The 23,059-nt window shown below is 36.9% G+C and overlaps 1 protein-coding gene across 1 annotated transcript; it reads left to right on the forward strand.

Moving 5' to 3' along the window:
* The first annotated feature begins 13,629 nt into the window (after positions 1–13,629).
* On the forward strand, positions 13,630–18,496 carry LOC101738826 (uncharacterized). The gene is made up of 2 exons (XM_062675083.1): positions 13,630–15,949; positions 18,474–18,496. The coding sequence occupies exons 1-2, from the start codon at positions 13,630–13,632 to the stop codon at positions 18,494–18,496; spliced, it is 2,343 nt and encodes a 780-aa protein (XP_062531067.1).
* The last annotated feature ends 4,563 nt before the right edge of the window (positions 18,497–23,059 follow it).

The following is a 23,059-nucleotide window of genomic DNA, read 5'->3' on the forward strand; positions in this document are numbered from 1 at the left end:
ACTCCCGGCGAGGAAATGACTCCATAGAGCGTCTTGTTGTTCAGGGCAAAGTGGAACGCACCAGACCGCGTGGAAGGTTTCCCATGCGCCATCGCAACCGACCAAGTCAAGTCGGCAGTTGGCAGGTATTTGCATGAGTGTACCAGGCTCACCACAAACCGGGAGAAGTGACGATTGCTCGTAAAGCGCATAACATCTGCCTACAGCAATGATACTGATTGACGACCACGACCGCTCGGACAAGAATGATACGACAAAGAAAAGGAAATGGAGACCTAAACAGGGGCTTGTATTCAAATGTATACATATGCACATGCATACAACAAAATATTTATTCCTAACCATATCCCCTTGAGGCTTTGGCTTAGTAAAAGCTTGTTATAGTGTTTCATGCTTAAATTTTTATGGCAGCTTTTACTTCAAATTTCACATGAAACTAGTTCGTTTTTAATTATGTATCATGTACCCTCCTTGTCCTCCCTGAGTCGCATTCCTCCTGTCTGAGGATCGAGACCATATCCTCCCATTATCCTTCTCTAGATGATGTTTCGCCGCCTTCCTCTGTTCTCGACGGTGTGTATGGCATCCTAGACTGTGGTATCCAGAGTGATGCTGATTTAGGGATCAGCGCATTGGATTGCGGCGACGAGATCTTTTGCCTGCAATCTTGGCAGCTACCATCAATTTATCAAGATTGTCAATGCTCTTTCTAGCAATTTGACCAAAGAATTGAAATATTCTCTTCAGCCAGATGATAAAGAGCCTGGTTTGGATATTGAGCATGTACCCATATCTAATCTAAATGAGTGCAGTAAGATGGCGCAGGGAGAGATATCGGGACATCGTGAGACGTGTCAAGTATGCCCCCTTCAACACTATATGATCACAACCACACGAGACACATATATAAAACATAACATGTATGTAATGTAAGATAATACAGTGATCTAATTAATTATGAAAATCCATTTAACGTAATTTCTATGCCTTCGGTAATAATTTAACGTCTGAGTTAAACACGCTCACTCATTGTAAATGCTTACTTAGGTATATTGACGAATAAAACACTAGGCTTTTGTAAAATTTGTCACAATATTTTCTACAATAAATGAAAACATATAGCCATTCAAACTGGGTTGCTTGAACATTTTTTTGCTAGTAACCTCGATGACCATGCTAGCTTAAAAAAATGTGTAGGCGACCTCACGAGGCTCAGCCTGGCGACTTTGCTAACATTAGCCCTAGCAAGGGCAGTGCCTCGCTGAATCTAACACCGGATCGGAATTGCGACCCACTGAGAATATCAGGCGAGAAACTCAGTGGGTTGTGTCTGTGTGTTCGTTTTTTTTACGAACCCTTCGTTGTATTCCAATGGTTCGACAAGAATGGCAGCCAGTGCTTGGGCTGCCCAAAAACGTCATCGTAGCTTAAAGAATAAGATGCCCGGTGCGTTCGTATCTAGCGATGCAACGGTGTTGGAATCCCACAGACAGTTACCAATTTTTCTAAATACGTACTAAACAATTGTTCACAATTGACTTCCTCATGACCGATAAAAATGTACAGTATTATACAGCCGAGAATTATTCTGCTCATTTTGCTGAACATTAAGATTATACAGAAGTTTATAGCTCAGATGAATGAGCATTTTACCCTCATTAAACATACATAATACTTTTCCCGAAATACAGATAAGAACTCCCGAAGTAGGACAGCAAAAGGGTTCATACTTGTTATTTACACATAATTTAACAAACAGACAAATCAAGAATCATTCAGTGAATGACTCATAAAACTTTCTTATTTTACATTGTTCTCGAATTTGTAATTCTTTCTAGTTTTAAAAGGTATAATTTTGCCAAAGGCATTGTTAAAATAAGTTTTAGGCGTTTGCATTATTTAATACTAGCGACCCGCCCTCACTTTGCTTTGGGAACTGTAATTGATTTTATTGAATTTTCTATCTTAATTTTTATTAATATCGTGCACTTGGATGTTTATAGTTTCAATTTATATTTGTGCAAATGATGTAATGTTTTTTTTATGATTGAAAGTTTACTGGTGGCCCGAAGGCCTTTCCAGTTTCACCAGGACAGGTGGGCGAGCAAAGGCTCAGCCAAGAGGGGTGGGATTTGCTAACAACTGCCCGAGCGCCTCCGAAGGAGACCTAACAACTCAAGAGCAATTGTTTCGCGAATGAATCTACTACCGGATCGGAATCGCGACCCGCTGAGAAGATCCGGCGAGAAACTCAGCGGGCTGATGCATGGGTTAGGTTGCACGTCGACCTCTTTGTCGAGTTCGACGAGTACGGTTACCGGGGTCCCAAAGCCTGCCCCTAGTATTAGAGCTGAAGGCATCTAATGCAAAGGTTATTGGATCTGATGGATCCGTAAGAACGTGTCTAGGGCGTCGACGGTGACTGGCTCCTGCATGATCAGGATTCGGGGAGTAGTCAGCGGCGGCAACGATAAGGCGATTATCATGACGCATAGCCTTATCGAAGTATCGTTCCGACGCTGACTTCATGTATTTCCGAATTGATTCGAGGCCCAGGTCGTCGTGTAGGTCAACGTTCCTCACGAACCACGGAGCCCCGACAGCTAACCTGCAAAAGCGGGATTGTAGGGATTGGAGGGTGTCTATGTGTATGCGGGCCGCGTGAGCGAACACGACACTCGCGTAAGTCATGACGGGCCTTATGCAAGTTTTGTAAAGTGTCACCTTGTTCCGAAGGGACATTTTACTCCGCTTACAGATCATGGGGTAGAGTCTACCGAGAATAAACGCGGCACGGTCACGGACTGATTTTATATGCGGGCGGAATGTCATCGATGCATCCAGGGTAACGCCCAGGTACTTGACCTTCCTGGCCCAGGGTATCGTTTGTCTAAAGAGAGTAATCGGGGGTGTGAGATTCCTCCTCCTAATCCGGGAGGAAATCCGTGTGGAGCTTCCCCTCTGAAATAGCACCGCAGTACTTTTCGCTGGGTTGATGTCTATGCGCCATTTTCGGAACCACTGTCCTAGGGCTAGGGCTGCGCTCTGAAGCTTCTTCGCGATTAGGGACTTATTTCTACTAGAATAGTAAACAGTCGTGTCGTCGGCGAATAAAGCTAAATGGGTCGGCGGCGACCGGGGAATATCGTTGACGAATAAGCTAAATAGGAGGGGTGAGAGGACAGAGCCTTGCGGGACTCCAGCTGTGAGAGGTCGTGGGGAGGAGCGGGTTCCCTCGACTCGATATCGAAAAGAGCGGTTCGACAAGAAGTCCCGTATGATGAGCACGAGACTATCCGGCACGCCCATGTTGAATAGTTTGAAAATCAAACCATTGTGCCAGACTTTGTCGAACGCTTTTGCGACGTCGAAGAAGAGAGCTCCCGTGTATAACGGTTTTGGTCGATTAAGCCCCACAAGAATGTGCTCCGTGAGGCGGTGCACCTGTTGAACGCATGAGTGATTTGTACGGAATCCGAATTGTTCATCGATAAGAATGCCCTTGGATGAGACGAAGTCTCTGAGGCGTTTGTAGAGCAGACGCTCATACAGTTTGCCTAGAGACATGAGGAGGCTAATCGGGCGGTAGCTCGTCGGATCATTTTTTGGTTTACCGGGTTTATGTATGCCGATAACGTCCGCTTCTTTCCACACCGCGGGAAAGATACAGTTCGCCATAGCGGCATTGAAAATAGATGCCAACATCACGATGAGTTGGACGGGTAGAAGTTTAATAACGCGGTTAGATATACCGTCGGAACCGGGATGATGTAATGTAAAGACAAAGTCTATCTACTTCAATTAACAGAGATGCGGTAAAAGTATTTATATATTTCGTTAGAGCTTTAATTTGTTACTGCCAAATGTGCGTTACAAATAAATTATCAATTTTTATTGTATCTTACATAATAGATAGATGTCGCAGACTTTTTTGTAGGACTATTTAGGATAAACACTTCGAACAATAAAAACATCTAACTTTAACGGTGTTTTCGGCGCACTCCAGAATAGCACCCAGATAGCAGAAATTTTCCTACTTACTTGACACTTCTCATTATAACTGTTTTGGATAATTCGCACGATACCTTTTTAAATTATAGCCCGTGTTAATCTGATGTGTAAGCTATATTGTTGTAAAGTTTCATCAAAATTCCTCCAGTAGTTTTTGCGCGAAAGATTAAGAAACATATATCCATACATTCTTACAAATTTTCGCGCTTATAATATTAGTTGGATGATATAAAAATTCAGTGCTTTTCTTTCAAATTTTCTTCGAATGCTAAGAAAGATGCCCTTGATGGTCAACCATATCTGTCACCAATGAAGACAGTAAAATCGTAATTATACGCTTATTCTAAGTGGTCGGAGTACATACACATCACAGCATAAGCTCTGATTGGGATCAAAGTTCCAATTATATTGAACCTTGTCTGACTTGGAATTTAATCAGGAAAATATTTTACAATCAGCATCGAAGAAAATAAAAAAACTCTCATTTCACAAATTTCCGAAGGGGTATCTTGTGTTTCCACACAAAAAAATGAGTCTCCATGTAATGAGCCAAATATGTAGTCATGTGTGACTCTCGAGTATATATTATATTATAATCTTGTAGGCGTGAACTGAAATTGTTAAGCTATTGCATAGATTTTATCGCGGAGCTTGAGCGCGGCGACTGAATCAAGAAATTCCGTAACAAAACTAACCTGACACCCCACTACGCCTACTATGTAGCTCGGGTTCAACACATTCACACGTTGCGCTTGTGTAGTGTTTGTGAATAAGCGCGCGGCGTGACGTCGCACTGCCGCATGCACATCATGAAAAGTCTACCCATCTCTCCCTCGCGCGGTCTAGACTATGAGTCCGAAGGGGACAGTTAATGTTTTTCTTTTGTTAATGTTTATAAATATAGCGTGGTCTTATTTTATAGTTGTTTTAATTTTAAATTATTATTGTCGATTTATAATTGCATAGGTTGATAAAAAATGCTATGCAATAATAGCTTTACCGCGGCAGTCTCCGAGTGCCACACGTGTTTTTTTTTAACCCATAGAAATGACAATCTGAATAGCTTGAAACGTGGGACCCAAGTCTTATTTGATTGTATAGCCGCTATCGCAAACTTTAAATTACCGAAAACATAATAAATAGATGAAACGATGATGCGTACGTGCTCAGAATACGTCCTATTTGCAATATACCTATAAATTGCTACTTAAAATTGCTGAGACAAGCCGATAGAGAGTCATGACAAAATTGTACGACTTCCGATTTTTCCATTTGGCCACTTAGCCTCACCACCTAAGACCGTTACAGAGGAACTGACCTTTCTAGAAAAGAATTTAATAAAGACGTGTATTTCCCCACAAGGCCGGCGTTGGTATTGAATTAAGTATTCAAAGAGGTTCAATAAATCCTTACATTCCTTTTTAGAAGCAAAAAACTTTTTATTTTCCTACCTATGCTGATAGCCTTGAGAGGCTATTTCAGCTTAGCCCTATCATGTAGTTGAGCTCATGGGGCTCAAACCGGAGTGCTGCTAACACTGGCCCTAGCAAGAGCAGTGCTTCGCAAAATCTACCACCGGATCGGAAACGCCACCCAATGAGAAGATCCGGCGAGAAACTCAGTGGGCTGAGTTGTGACGATTTATCTCGAAGACTATTTAATTTATTTGTACTTAAAGGCACTCTGAAAAAGAAGTCTCCTAAATTAGCGCGCACGCGATTTATAAATTATTTTTAGGAGCACTCCATTTGTTAAGCTTATCTTTTCACTGTTATTAAATTCTATCTACTCGATGTTGCGTGAACTTCAAAAGATTTCTTTGTCATATTCAAATATGTGTGAGTGCGGGAAGACGAGCGCTCTGAAATTTTTTTTTTTTATCTGGCTTATCGTCCATTTTTGAAATAGATAAAGAGGGGCAATTCCATTATTTGCCATTTAGTTCCATTTAGTTAACCACTCTTTCTATGTAATGTTATAGAAAGAACCATGACAGTCTATTTATATACCTAACAGCGTTAATGTGATAGTGACTCAGTAGAACCCACACACTATGTTCCGAGGATTGACGTAGGGAACAAAAATAATAGTTTTTGAATGTGGGCGTACTGAGGTATACATATAAAATCAGTTTTCGATGCTTTTGGAAATGTCGTCTGTTCCGTTGAGTATTTGATAGCAGAATCAAAGCTAGGACTGGATCGTGAGTTTTTTTTAAAGAAACTGAGTATTGTTTGGTATATGACATTTGAGCTAACTTTCGATTAGTATTTAATTATACACAAGCCATTTATGAACGTGCTATCACGGCGCTTATTGACATTATTATATCAGCTTCTCGTGCTCTGTTTGGTGACATATCAGCTATTTGACGTTTTGATTTCAGTGTAATGATTTTTGCAAAATATATTTTTGTATTTTCAACATTTTCTCAAATTGCTATATTTTATTAACTCTTTATTCTTATGCCGTCACACTGACAATCGGTGACAATCGGTGGGGCACCAAAAGTACTGGAGTGGAGACCTCGAACTGGACTTCGTAACGTGGGCAGCCAACGAGGTGGACCTGGTCAATGTGGTTGGCAGAGACTGGATGAGAAAGGCAAGAGACCGAAAAGAATGGGATTCATTCGAAGAGACCTACACTCAGCATTGGGTGGAGACGGGTTGAAGAAGAGAGAAATATATCTTTATTAAAACAGCTTGCTATTAATATATTCCTGCTTTTTAGTCGATTCACAAATAGCCTTCATTACATTCAATGCTATGGTAAATGTTGACTAAGGAAACGTCTTAGTAAAAATTTATTCGCTGAGCTAGCAGATTTGAATAGACTCAAATTCCACTTTAAATGACATCTGATTACAGCCCTGCCTTATTGGAAAGTATTGTACATGTGTTATGAAATAGCTTTGTTCTATATACACATATATACATTCTTGGATCTGTAAACTGTTAGTTAATAGTATTTTTTTGTCGTTTGACAGATGGCGTGTAAAAGAAAATCGCTGAGTCACATTGGATAGTAGTGGTAACGGACTGGCAGCACTGGAGATCCATTGGAGAGCCCTATGTTCAGCAATGCTCAACTATATGTGGAAAGAGAGATAGAGTGTAAAAGAAATGAACTTGGGCCAAAAAATGACATTTTAAAATGTATTTAGGTTTTCGGCGGACCTGATGTTAATCGGAGCCCATGGACATAACGACCTGAATATTATTGCCAGCATGATGATTCCTGAATGTTATTGTCAGCCAGCAAGTCGTCGTCGCCAAAAGGATAAAACGTCCGGTGCAATCGTATCGAGCGGTGCAACAGTATTCGAATTCCGAAGGCGGGTACCAATTTTTCTAATGAAATACGTACTTAGCAAATGTTCACGATTGACTTCCACGGTGAAAGAACAACATCGTGTAATAAAAACCAAACCTGCAAAATTATAATTTGCGTAATTACTGGTGGTAGCACCTCTTTTGAGTCCGCACGGGTAGGTACCACCTCCCCGCCTATTTCTGCCGTGAAGCAGTAATGTGTTTCGGTTTGAAGGGTGGGGCAGCCATTGCAGCGTTTTCGCTGTACTGAGACCTCAGAACTCATATCTCAAGGAAGTGGCGGAACTTACGTTGTAGATGTCTTATGCGAGGTTCGGACGTGGGTTGTTGAGTGACAGGAGGTTTTAGATAGTTCGACTTCGACATGCCCCGCCCTCCGTCCTCGGGGAGGGCGGAAGTCCGGCGATTTCATCCTAACAAAAAAGAAAAATATGATTTCGCACACAACACATTCGTAACGTTGCTGTGATTTATCAGCGTCAAAATAACAATTCTAACTGGTTACTAAATATGAGCACTGTTTATTTACTGTTGTGTTGTAGGTAAGTCATTTGAGGTCTACGTGGCTCAAATGAAAAGACGCCCGATGTATGTACGACTTGTTTCTATCTATACGATTATGGCAGTGTTAAAAAAATGCTGATGTAAAGTGGTGCTAATTTATCTACCTATATAATGGCTTCCACGAAAATGGAATAAAAATAACATTTAAAAATAAATACTTTATTTACAAATATCATCGTGTTATAAAAATATTATACCACTGGTAGTCTTGCGAACCAACAGGGTTAGGTGAAACCACCCTTTCTATTTCAGCAGTCAAGCAGCAATAAATACATTCCAGTTTAAAAGGTGGAATCCAAATGACACATAGTCCTGTTGTCTCATGGTGGGTGACATTATATAGTAATATCTATTGACTCCGGAAACCGCTAATACTAGGTGAAAAGTGGGCTCGGTCAGCCTAAGCAGTAAAAAACGTTTTAAAATAACACAGTAAGTCACTCACAGTCACGTGATACCAAATTAGGATTCCCTGCATTATGGAAACCAAGGACTGATTCTATAATATTATTATATATTTAGGAAACACGATTGTAAAAATAAGTTAGAGGGGTACAGCGCCTATAAATAGCAACGCCTTCGCCCGAAACATTAGCCCACTGAGTTTCTCGTCGGATCTTCTCAGTGGGTCGCGTTTCCGATCCGGTGGTAGATTCTGCGAAGCACGGCTCTTAGTAGGGTTCGTATTAGCAAACAACGTCAGGCTTGAGCCCCGTGAGCTCATCTACTCACCCGGTGACGTTGATATAGTCTCTCTAGACCATCAGCTTGAGTGGGGGGAAAAAAACAAAACATTCATTCATTTGGCGGTCCGTGAGGGGGAAGGTAGTCGTGGGCATGGCTTGCGTTGGTCATTGTTTTCAAGTCCCTTTAAATGTGTGTTTAAAGCCAAGAGAATACCAAAGTGTTTATTCTTTAATCTAGTTGTTTGGTGATTTAATACAGTGTCTATATTGAATTAGAGTTTGAGAATCAGAAATTTTGTAGCGATTAAATTGTAACTTTTTTAAATGGTTTTTCTTCTGAATCCAAAAAATATATTCCATAAACCTGTTCATCTCACGAACGTTAGCCCGATGCGGGAACAGAACCCACGACCCTCGGCGCAACAATCCACGGCGCTAACTACCGCATCAGTGATTCTAACAATATTTCCAAGACTGTTATCAAGTAAAAGTTATAATTATAAACATTTGAAAAGTGAATAATTTCGTATCTAATTCCAGGCGATGACCGACGATTTTCACGGCACGCGAAAGTTTGACGTGACGACGTGTCGTTGCTCGGAAAATGATAAATTGAAAAATGAACACGTTTTTTTTTTCGGTTGAATTCGACAGGCGAGCGAGGCTTCCGTGTTTTATCGCTACCAGAATTGATTAATTTGATGGAGGACTTACGTACTTACGTACGGTCAGGAAGTTGTAAAATTAAACTCGACAGATTTCGAAAGGAAATGAGCTTTAGTTTACGTTTTAAGAGCAAAAAAAATCTTCCTTTATTAAGTTCCGTAAAATATAAATGATAATAATAATATTTAACGGCATCCGGTGGTGGGTGGTGGAACGTCGGGACCACATCAGAGCTTGGGGTACGCTTTTGAGATGTCCTTTCTATTGTCTTAGAAATTGTTAGTGGAGCCACTGACTATGGTTTCAGGGAGGTAGCGGGGGATGTTGAATTCCAATGGGCGTATTTTCATTATGTTATTCTCTTTGATCTAGGAATGCTTCACAGAGTCGACTGTAATTATGAAATCAATTGGTGATTGAATCTTGATGAAAATATGGACTTTAGACTATCCAATTTGCCGTTGTATTTACTAAAAACAAGCTCTCCGCTCGCAACTTCGCTCGTACTACTAGTCTAGTCAACAAGTTCAAAAACGTGTTAAATAGACATAAAGCTCCTAAAAATATGTACGATAGCTCATTGGATGCGGAATGATGTCTACAAAAATGTTTTTTAAGGGCTTATTAGCACATAAAAAATTGCGATTGTTATAAACAAAATAAGATTTAAAAAAAAAGGAATTTGGTTTTTCCTTAATAATTTCTAAAATAATGATATTTAAGGAATTTTGAAAAAAGATCCTGAAAGAGGAGGAAATTTCCAATAAAAAAATCCTAACTCCCGGAATTCTATCTCTATTATTTATAAATTTTTTTAACGCTGAAAATAGCGCTCCGCGAGATCGTTACGGCATAGGCGCACCGTCTAAAAAGCCGGTATATCACCTAAAATAATTTTTTTATAGTATTAAATAACAATTTAAAAATTTGAATAAATTATGGTGTAATTTAAACACTTGAACGAAAAAAACCTCGGTGAAAAAAAAATTTTATGTCGATTTTTCAAAAATTTACACCATTGTTAATTAACTACCTTTTTTCCAATCTCTGTTTTTATAAATTACGGTATAAAAGTTTCAATAATTCATCTATAATTTTTTCCCTTCGTGGAGCTGTTATCATTTAAGTACCTAATAAAGAAATGCAAAAAAAATTTTTTAATCTTTATTATTTTGATAATTAATTTTTTTTTATTTACAAAAAATTAAATTTTTAAAAAATGTTATGAAAAATAGTTTTTTTCCGTAATATCTTAATATTGCTGTTTTTTGCATCTACCATAGGTATTAATTAACATTTTAAAAAATAAATTACGCTATTTGTTAAAAATTGTTTATAAACAAAAAGCTATTTTGGGATTTTTTTAAAAAAAAAAATTTACCGTCTTATTGTACAGGAGAAATAATGATTTTTAAAAAAAAAAATTTTCTTAAGTAAATATTTTAATTGTTTAAAATCGTTTTTTTCATATTTCAATTGTTTAAATAATTAGTTAAGAAATAAATGAAAACTGATCGATAGCAGAATGTAAATGAGGTAAGTATAAATTAAAACTAGTGTATTATTTAAACAAAATTATATAATATTTCTATGATTTATACGTAATTAGAAAGATATTTTATCATAGAACAAAAAAGTTTTTGGGTCCGTAGCTGTATCTATATTATTCAACAAATTATAAGCTATGAAATTTCAAAAACTATCAAAAAAAAAATATTTTTTATAAACAAATGCTTATAACTGATAAACAATACAGGATCAATTTTGAATTTATTTTAAAGATAAATAAATCCTTTATAAAAATGACCTGAGTGTCCTTTACCGTATCTCTTATAGTTTAAAAGTTATAACAATTTATAACGACAAACGGCTGTAATTTCATCTATATATATAAAAGAAAGTCGTGTTAGTTACTTCACTTATAACTCAAGAACGGCTGAACCGATTTAGCTGAAAATTGGCAGGGAGGTAGTTTAGAGCCAGGAGAAGGACATAGGATACTTTTTATCCCGTTCGACATCATTCCCGTGTGACTTGACATTTAACGTCAGTCACTATAAAACGTGGTATAACAAAAAATAATCAGACTTGGAATAACAAAATTGACGTATAATGACAGCTATGTAATGACGTATGGATGACAATTTGATATATGTAAGAAATCAATAATAAAACTATTTCTATTAAATAAATAATTCACATTATTGCCCAATTGCCCATTCGTATAAACAGTGAAGTGAACTATAAAACTCGGTATGGTTGAAAATTTAAGTTTTTAGGTGAAGTGAAGTTTAATTAATAATGCCGCGACCAAGACGATCGAATCTTTCCCGACAAAGCCGTGATGCAAGAAGAATACGAAATACTGCAAATGAAAGGACTGAAGAAGAACAAGAAATTGCACGTGAACAGCGCCGCGATAGTATGGCTCGACTTCGTGCTTCTCAATCACGAGAGCAAAGTGAAGCAGCCCGTGAAACAGCTCGGTTGGCAATGCAGAATCGTCGAGCGAACAACAGAGGTCAACAAATAGATAATTTGCGACGCAGAACAAGATATTTATCAAGTGCTGATTTGAATCGAGCAGCGTTTCAATACGATTGCAGCAATGATTACAGCTTGCATCCTAGCGTTTGCATTGGGCAAATGGACGTAGTTTGCGAGTATTGTGGTGCATTAAAGTTTTCCGGAGAAACGCCTGGATTATGCTGTCTTAATGGTAAAGTGAAATTGCCATTGTTGACTCCGCCACCTGAGCCATTGTATTCATTGCTTTGTGGCGAAACACAAGAATCACGCCACTTTCTTGCAAATACTCAAAAATACAATGGTTGTTTCCAGATGACGTCATTTGGGGCAGATATTATCGAAGAACGGGGATTTAATCCGACATTTAAGGTATTTATTTTTGTACTTATATACAATGTAGTTAAAGAATAACTTACTTTATCTATTGGTACCTATGTAGTATATTTGCTACTCTCCCACCGAAAAAAGTGTTTATAACCCAGTTAATACTGTCTGGTTTTTATTTTGTAGATACAAGGACAGATTCATCATCGAATTGGATCATTACTACCTTTCGAAGATACACAGAATAAATTTTTACAAATATATTTCATGGGCAACATGGAAGAACAACTTGATCGACGCCTAGAGATCAATGCAGGAATGAAGCGAGCAATTCTTCAAGACTTGCAGTGTCTGCTTCATGAACATCATGCGTTGGTCAGGTTGTTTAAGAGTGCTTTAGAGCGCATGCCAAGTGATGACTATAAAGTTGTTATCAAAGCAGATAAACGACCATCTGGAACACACGAAAGGACATTTAATGCTCCAACAGTAGACGAAGTTGCCATCCTGATTGTTGGTGAAAAATTGGAAAAACGCGATATTGTGCTTACACGTCGCGATACTGGGCAACTGCAACAAATATCTGAAACTCATCGATCATATGACACATTGCAATACCCGCTGATGTTTTGGCAAGGAGAAGATGGATATTATTTTAATATTAAAATGAAAAATCCATTGAATGGTGAGTATCAGTATCATAATTTATTTCATTTATTTGTGAAAGACACTGATTTAAAATAATGCTTATTAAAAAAATGGTTAATGTCTGTATTGTTTGCCTTTAAAATTTGCCTTTGAAATGGTTAATTATCAAATTTTTTATTTCAGGTGAAGAAACTACAAAGAAAGTTAGCTCAATGAATTATTACGCATATCGTTTGATGATTCGTCAAAATGCTGACAACTATTTGCTGCGGTTTCGTCGATTGTTTCAGCAGTATTGCGTTGACATGTATGTAAAAATAGAAACGGAACGTTTAACATTCATTAGGTTGAACCAAGCCAAACTGCGTTCTGAGGAATACATCCATTTACGTGATGCAGTTAGTACTGAAGGAAATGCAGCTAATATTGGTCGATTAACTATTCTGCCGGCGACATACATTGGTAGTCCACGTCATATGCATGAATATGCACAAGATGCAATGACATATGTTCGTCATTACGGTCGGCCTGATCTCTTTATTACTTTTACCTGTAATCCAAAATGGATAGAAATTACTCAATTGCTGCTTACCGGACAAACATCAAGTGATAGACACGACATCACAGCACGTATATTCAGGCAAAAAATTCGGTCCCTGATGAACTTTATTGTTAAACAACGCGTCTTTGGAGATACTCGATGCTGGATTTATTCAATCGAATGGCAAAAGCGAGGCCTGCCGCACGCACACATTCTTATTTGGTTAGTGGAAAGAATTCAGCCTGACCAAATAGATGATATCATATGTGCTGAGATTCCTGATTATGAAGTCGATCCAGACCTACATGATGTTGTTACTACTAATATGATTCATGGACCGTGTGGTGCCATCAATCCCCAATCACCTTGCATGGTCGATGGAAAGTGCTCTAAACGATATCCACGGAAATTAACGGCGGAGACTGTCATTGGCATTGATGGTTATCCGCTGTATCGGTGTCGATCACCAGATGACAACGGTCGAACTGTCACAACGAAAGTGAAAAGAATGGATTTCGTTGTCGACAACAGTTGGATTGTTCCATATTCGCCACTTATTTCTAAATCGTTCAAGACACATTGCAACGTTGAATACTGCAATTCAGTTAAGTCCATAAAATATATTTGCAAATATGTCACGAAAGGCAGTGATATGGCGGTTTTTGGATTGCAATCCTCGAATACCAACGATGAAATTTCACGCTATCAAGTTGGTCGTTATGTGAACTGTAATGAAGCGATTTGGCGTATATTCGCATTTCCCATTCACGAACGTCATCCTACTGTTACGCATTTGGCGGTGCATCTGGAGAATGGTCAACGAGTATATTTCACGGCTTCGAATGCTACGCAACGTGCTGAAACACCTCCAGCAACTACATTGACCAGTTTTTTTTCAATCTGCCAAAGCGATCAGTTTGCACGAACTTTGCTTTACTCGGAGATGCCACGTTATTATACTTGGAATGCTTCATCGAAGAATTTTCAAAGCCGGAAGCAAGGCGATGCGGTTCCTGGGTATCCAGATGTGCGTTCTACTGATGCTCTTGGTCGTATGTATACAGTTCATCCAAAGAATAATGAATGTTTCTATTTGCGGTTGTTGCTGGTAAATGTGCGTGGGCCAACGTCATTTGAGTCACTACGAACTGTTAATAGTGTAATATTCCCAACATATCGTGCTGCATGTGAAGAATTGAAGTTATTAGAAAACGATAGTCATTGGGATACAACAATCGCTGAAGCCATTATCTCTGCATCTCAAAGTCAGATACGCACATTATTCGCTATCATAATTTCGACATGTTTTCCATCAAACCCATGTAACCTGTGGCACAAATACAAGGATAATATGTCAGAAGATATTTTACATCAAATTCGTGTCAGATCCAGAAATCACGATATTGAGATGAATGAGGAGATACATAATCGTGCTTTACTCTTGATCGAAGATATGTGTTACCTCATGTGCGGTAATTTATTAATCAGGTTAGGAATGCCAGCACCACATCGTGAAATGAATGACGCATTTAATCGAGAATTGGAAAGGGAACGTGAATATGATCACCAGGAATTAGATTTAGTAGTTCAAACGATGGTACCCCTGTTGAATTACCAACAAAAGGAAGTTTATGATACTTTAATGAAGGCAATCGATGATGAAAATGGTGGTTTATATTTCCTAGATGCCCCTGGTGGAACTGGCAAGACATTCCTCATGTCATTAGTTTTAGCAACTGTTCGGGCGAGATTTAACATAGCGGTTGCAGTTGCTTCTTCTGGAATAGCAGCCACATTGTTAGAAGGATGCCGTACGGCTCATTCAGCATTCAAATTACCGTTAAATCTTCAAACTATTGAAGAACCAACGTGTAATATTGCAAAACACTCAGCAATGGCCAAAGTTTTAGCGGTATCGAAAATCATCATCTGGGACGAATGCACAATGGCGCATAAACGTGCATTAGAAGCACTTAACCGAACATTAAAAGATTTACGCAATGACTCGAGATGTTTTGGAGGAGCAATGATTTTACTTTCTGGCGATTTCCGCCAAATACTGCCAGTAATTCCAAGATCTACGGCTGCCGACGAAATAAACGCTTGCCTCAAATCGTCAAATCTATGGCGCCATGTGAAGAAACTGCAACTGACAAAAAACATGAGAGTTACATTGCTTAATGATACATCTGCTGCTGATAAATATGCATCTGCTGAAGATTTCTCGGAGCAATTGCTGACTATCGGTAATGGTCAAGTACCTGTCGATGAATCGAGCGGATTAATATCATTTCCAAATAATTTCTGTAATTTTGTCTCATCAAAAGACGAACTTATCAACAATGTATTTCCAGAAATTATTTCTAACTACAAAAATTATGAATGGATGAGTGAGAGAGCAATTTTAGCGGCTAAGAATAAAGATGTAGATGACCTAAACTACATAATTCAAAATAAGATCATTGGAACAATGCATTCATTCAAATCTATTGACTGCGTCACAAATGAAGATGAAGCCACCAACTATCCAATTGAATTTTTAAACTCTTTGGACGTGCCTGGCTTACCACCGCACAATTTACGCCTAAAGGTTGGCTCCGTAGTAATCATGCTTCGAAACATAAACCAACCAAAACTGTGCAACGGTACGCGTTTGGTGGTTAGAAAATTGATGAACAATGTAATTTACGCTACGATAATGATAGGAAAATTCAAAGGTGAGGAAGTTCTCATTCCGAGGATACCGATGATCCCAACCGATATGCCGTTTGAATTTAAAAGACTTCAATTTCCGATACGTCTTGCATTTGCCATGACCATCAACAAATCACAAGGCCAATCCTTAAAAGTTTGTGGTTTAAATCTAGAACATTCATGTTTTTCCCATGGTCAATTATACGTGGCATGTTCACGGGTCGGAAGACCATCTGCGTTGTTTGTTTTTGCGCCTGATAATAAAACAAAAAATGTCGTGTATCACAAGGTACTTAAATGAAGAGCAACCTATGTACTAAAATACAGAAATAATTATGAATGATTGATGTAGAAATTTAATTTTTTTTGTATTTTTTTCCAATAAAAAAAAAATCTGCTTATTTATTGACATTAAGGCGGAACAAAGTTCGCCGGGTCAGCTAGTTATCATAATAATATAATATCTAAAAATGCTATAAAAAATACAATTTTTTTTTTTCTATATTTTGTTATGTATGGTTGTTTTTGTAACTTTTTGTAGTTTTCGAAAAAAAATATAACGATAAATATTATTTTTTTATAACAAATTGTTAAGTTAATAAACAATGAAATTATTTATAAGAAAATGTATTTGTTTGTCAATCCGCTGAAAAGAGTCAATGATGATTTTTAAGAAAAAAAAAAATTTCTTAACTAAATATTTAAACAATTGAAATATGAAAAAAACGATTTTAAACAATTAAAACATTTACTTAAGAAATTTTTTTTTTTTTTAAATCATTATATTTCTCCTGTACAATAAGACGGTAAATTTTTTTTTTAAAAAAAATTCCCAAAATAGTTTTTTTGTTTATAAACAATTTTTAACAAATAGCGTAATTAATTTTTTAAAATGTTAATTAATACCTATGGTAGATGCAAAAAACAGCAATATTAAGATATTACGGAAAAAAACTATTTTTCATAACATTTTTTAGAAATTTAATTTTTTGTAAATAAAAAAAAATTATAATTTCAAAATAATAAAGATTAAAAATTTTTTTTTGCATTTCTTTATTAAGTACTTAAATGATAACAGCTCCACGAAGGGAAAAAATTATAGATGAATTATTGAAACTTTTATACCGTAATTTATAAAAACAGAGATTGGAAAAAAGGTAGTTAATTAACAATGGTGTAAATTTTTGAAAAATCGACATAAAATTTTTTTTTCACCGAGGTTTTTTTCGTTCAAGTGTTTAGATTACACCATAATTTATTCAAATTTTTAAATTGTTATTTAATACTATAAAAAAATTATTTTAGGTGATATACCGGCTTTTTAGACGGTGCGCCTATGCCGTAACGACCTCGCGGAGCGCTATTTTCAGCGTTAAAAAAATTTATAAATAATAGAGATAGAATTCCGGGAGTTAGGATTTTTTTATTGGAAATTTCCTCCTCTTTCAGGATCTTTTTTCAAAATTCCTTAAATATCATTATTTTAGAAATTATTAAGGAAAAACCAAATTCCTTTTTTTTTAAATCTTATTTTGTTTATAACAATCGCAATTTTTTATGTGCTAATAAGCCCTTAAAAAACATTTTTGTAGACATCATTCCGCATCCAATGAGCTATCGTACATATTTTTAGGAGCTTTATGTCTATTTTACACGTTTTTGAACTTGTTGACTAGACTATACCTTTTTATTTAAGATTTGGCCAGCGTAGGCCATATTTAATATAAATTCGGCCGCAAATTAGAATTCCATTGACTATAGGTATCAGAGAATGACATACTTGGTTATATACGTTTACTTATATGTGTATACATATAACTAGTCTGGTCACAAATACTGTTACATAAAAAATTTCCTTTTTTCCATTTTTTATTATTTTGCATTTGGTTTGGTATATTATTTAAAAAAACCTTTTACGATTTTGCGCCGTTTTAAATACATATTTTTTCGTGTTCATTATCAAATTACAAGATGGAATGGAGTGTTGAAGAAAATAGGATTGCAGTGATCCCCTTGCACAAAATGGATGGTCATATTCCAGACACAACAAAAGCTTGGTATCAGCCGTATGTTCGTATATCGCACTATCAACAGATACAACAACACTTCGTCTGTCGAAGACCAGAAAGAATCAGGGCGGCCGCGTGCTATTAAAACTATAAACGCTGTTAATGCTCTTATAGCCAGAATTCGTCGAAGCGCCATGAGGAAACAAAAAATCTTATGGCGAGGAATGAAGATTCCTGCTAGGACTCTGTCGCGTATTATAAAATAAGACCTGAAGCTCGGTGCTTATCGACTATATACAGGACATGCCCTAAATCAATCTTTACTTTTAAATAGAGTGGATCGATCAAAACGCCTTCTGTCGCGATACGCAGGTGAAAGGCACAGAAATATCCTCTTTACCGATGAAAAAAAATTCACGATTGAAGAACACTACAATAAGCGAAATGATAAATTCTATGCTCACAGTTCTAAAGAAGCTGCTCAAGTAGTGGGAAAGGTACAACGTGGTCATCATCCTGCGTCAGTGATTGTTTGGTAGGGCGTGTTTTATTAAAGAGTCACAAAACTACATTTTTGTGAAAAAGGAGTAAAAACTTCAGCCAAAGTGTATCAAGATACAGTCTTGGATCTTGTTGTAAAACCTCTCAGCAATATATTTTTTTTAAATGTACTAGCAGGACTCTGCACCTGGTCATAAGGCACGAACTACCCAAGCCTAAATTGAAACCAATGTTCTGGACTTTATAAGAGCTGAAGACTGGCTCTCATCTAGCCCATATCTCAAACCTATAGACTTCAAATTATCGTAAGTTTTAGAGCACATCGCCTGCTCTAAATGGCGAATTTAGTCTCTTAAATTTTTTTTGCACCAAGCAGTTGCGAAATTTCCCTTGGAAACAGTGCGTAAATCTATAGATTCGTGGCCAAACATATTAAAGGCCTGTATAAAAGCCAAAGGTTAACACGTCATTACGTATCCTCTGATCCATTAACGGTGCTTTTAGGCACGACAAGCACCGGTCACCGTCCTCGTCGAACCCGTCGCTTGCAACGAAGGGCTCGACGAGCGAATTAACCCATAGATACAACCCACTGAGTTTCTCGCCGGATCTTCTCAGTGGGTCACGTTTCCAATCCGGTGGTAGATTCTGCGAAGCACTGCTCTTGCTAGGGTCAGTGTTAGCAACACTCCGGTTTGAGCCCCGTGAGCTCACCTACACACGTTAGGGTGAAGCTGAAATAGCCTCTCAAAGCTATTTATTTATTTATTTATTTATTTGGGAAACAAACAGTACAATACAAAACATACAATAGTTAAAAAAAAGTTAGTTAAAAAAAGATAGCTAAAACAATAACCAAATATGTTTCCACAATCAAAATCACATATAAGTAGACAGTGAACAAGAAGAGAAATTTAGAAATTTAAATTACAATAAAACAAAAGCAACACAATACGCACATATCATTTTATACATTAACTCACACTATAAAACTACAACACTTATCAGGCCAAATCACCCTATAAACACTCCAAAACAGCTTTTCTATATGCTACAAGTGACAAGTAAAAGATATCAGCATTAGAGAACTTAGCATCATACAACCTACAAGATCTACGGACAAAAGAGTTAGAAGCATATTTCGTTCGAGCCGTGGACATGTGGAAGGTCTGTTTAGAACGCGCGGAAATACGACTACATTTAAATGAAATTTTGGAAAGAAGATAGCTAGAATCAATCTCGTTATTTATTATTTTATATAAAAACATTTGATCCCTCAGTAGCCTGCGATCGACTAGAGAGACAAATTCTGTCGGTTCTGGAGAGTTAAAGCGACGACAATGGTATAAAAGATGCTTAAAAAACTTTTTTTGGACTCTTTCTAGTCGCTGAATATAAATATTATATTGGGGGTTCCATGTGACGGAGCCATATTCCAATATAGACCGTACAAAACTGTTGTACAACAGAATCAAAGTAGATGGTCTTTTAAAGTCTTTACCAACTCTAAGTATGAAGCCTAACATTCGAAAAGCCTTATTTACTATTTCATTAACATGAAAATCAAAAATCAAACTGGAATCCAAATAAATACCCAAATCACGAACAACGGTGGTGCGTACCAAAGTTTGACCATTAATAGAATAGTCATACAAGATATTCGATCTTCCACGTGAGAATGTTATAATAGTACACTTATTAGTATTCACTGTGAGTAAGTTATTTTGACAGTAAACAAATAAGTTGTTCAAATCATCCTGTAATTCCAAACAGTCGTTTAAGGACTTTATAACTTTATATACTTTTTTGTCATCAGCGTACATAATGAATTTGGATTTCCTGAAAACATTCGAAACGTCATTGACATATATATTAAATAACATAGGACCGAGATGAGAGCCCTGAGGAACTCCCGAGGGAACAGGTGCAAATGATGAACAAAAACCATTGAAAGTCACAGCCTGACTGCGATCTCTAACATAAGACTCAAGCCACCGCAGCAAATCACCGTGGACCCCAAGTCCATGCAATTTCTTAATCAAAATGTCAAAATTTATTCGATCGAACGCTTTGGAATAATCCGTGTACACCACATCAACCTGATGACCATCCTCCATGGAGCTCAATACATAATCCAAAAACTCACAGAGGTTTGTCTCAGTAGATCTATGGCTTATAAAACCATGTTGTTGCTCTATAATATGAGGCCTAATCAATGGAAATAAAAAATCATAAACTATACGTTCAAACATCTTAGGGATGGCACAAATTTTAGAAATTGGTCTGTAGTTAGCTATGTTATGTTTATCACCGCTCTTAAAGACTGGCACCACGAACGACCGCTTCCAAATACGGGGCATAACACCAGTTGATAATGAGTGATTAAAAAGAAGATGCAAAGGGTAACACAGCTGAGCGTAACATTGTCGCAAAAAAACAGGCGGAATACCATCCGGACCAGCACCCTTGGAAATATCAAGATTTTTTAAATATTGCTTGACTTTACCCACCGAAATAAAAAATGAAGAAATATCTACACAGTTAAGGTCGCAAGAAGCAGGGGTATAACTTAACGATGATGCTGACTGTGTATTGTTAGTTAAAAAGGCAGAACCAAAATGAACATTAAATAAATTACATATTTCAGAACCATCAGATGAGCACCTATCATTTAAGAACAATTCGTTAGGAAAATCCCCAGCACTCCTCTTGGATTTAACAAATCTCCAAAATTGCTTACTGCACTTCAAGATATCATCCTCACACTTTCTTATGTGTGCATTGTAACAGCAAATTTTTAAGGCTTTTTGTCTTTTACGAAGAACAGAAAAACTTGAATAGTCGGCCAATCGACCATAACATTTCCATTTCCTATGAAATTTTCTTTTTTCTTTAATCAACTTGATTAAAGCAGAGGAGTACCAGTAAGGGAAATTGGAGTTACCTCTTACGACCTTCACAGGCACATTATCAGAAATAATCTTGTCTAAGATTTCATGAAACATGCCCACGGCCATGTCGACATCTAAATTCATAAAAGATTGTTTCCAATCAATTTTCGAAAGTTCCTCGTTAATAATAGTGTAGTCACTTTTATGGAAAAGCAATATGGACCGGCCAGGAGAACGTAGGGGTCTCACGTCTAACCCCTGAATCTGAATATCTAAGGCTGGATGATGATCATCCTCAGATACAAGAGGAAGGGACGAACGAACAACCTTACAAGCACAATTACTTATTACTAAATCTAAGCATCTTTTATTTATATTAGAAATCGAATTAAATTGTTTAAAACTATTAAAAGCTAAAAAATTAGAAAGACCAAAGACAAGTGAGTCCCACCGATCACCATTCAAGAGTCTAGCAGGTCCATCAACACCGATCAGCTCCCAAGAAGCATTCCTTATATTGAAATCGCCGACGCACAAAAATTCGTCACCGGGATTAGTAATAATTGTGTCAGAAATATCCTCAAAAAAACCAATTTCATCTTCAAACTGAGAGGAACATTGAGGAAAATAGCAACAGTAAAGATGGAGTAGTTTACCAACGTTATTGTGCTTAATATTTATTTTTATCGAAATAATATCAGCTGATCGGTTTCTGTTGGAAGGGAGACAGGTTAAATTAAAAACGGTAATTCCTCTACGCACAGCAATAAGTACCCCGCCACCCAAAGAATCATTTCGAGAGTTATAGTTCCGATCGCAACGGTAAACAACAAAACGCTCATCAAACAACTCCGAGTCATAAATACCCGGCATTAACCATGTCTCACTAAGACATATAATATCATTATCACATAAAATAATGTTTCTATAAAACAAATTAGTTTTACTACGTAAACCACGAACGTTCTGGTAAAAAATCTTTAAATTAGCCATTAGAGAGAGAGAGAAAAAATAGATCATATAAATAATTAACCAACAGTATTAATAGTCCACGGCTCAAACCACAGCATAATAATTGACATGTCAATACATAAGTATCTACACAAACGAGAATATAGATCTCAACATTAATCAAACACCCACCCCAGGAGTAAAAGTTCCAAACGAACAATATAAAAAATTCTCCAATGCTAAACAATAAGTATGTTGCTATATCATAACAAGCCTTACATAATAATGTTATTAAAATAGTTAAAAAAACATTTAAAAGTTTCTCAAAAAACTGAAATAGTCCGATCATCAACTTTTGAAAAGAAAAAAACAAAATTATGATATATTTTACATTACAAAAAATAGCATGTGCTTTAAAAACAATGAATATAATAATAAGGAAAACACCTATATAATTTTTTTTAAATCATCTTGGGAAGCAATCACGACTGGCGGACTAACATAGTTTTTTCGCACCAGTATAGTACAATTACGTACCCACACGTATTTGTAAAATTTTTCCTTGGCTAAATTTTTTAAGTTTTTTAACAAAAGTTTATTATTTTTCGTGAGGTGGTCATTAAAATAAAGCCTAGATGAATCATGTGGGAATCCAATATCAGAAGATTTCAATTCCTTCAATCTCCGCAATTTAGCCAACATGTCATCC

This window comes from Bombyx mori, chromosome 22, assembly GCF_030269925.1.
Source record: "Bombyx mori chromosome 22, ASM3026992v2".
Lineage (NCBI taxonomy): Eukaryota > Metazoa > Arthropoda > Insecta > Lepidoptera > Bombycidae > Bombyx > Bombyx mori.

Excerpts from the sequence above, each read along its gene's own strand:
- LOC101738826 (XM_062675083.1), top strand. The coding sequence starts at position 13,630 with ATGATTCATGGACCGTGTGGTGCCATCAATCCCCAATCACCTTGCATG. Across the intron at positions 15,950-18,473 it reads CCAACCAAAACTGTGCAACG|TTCTAAAGAAGCTGCTCAAG; the intron begins GTACGCGTTTGG and ends CTATGCTCACAG.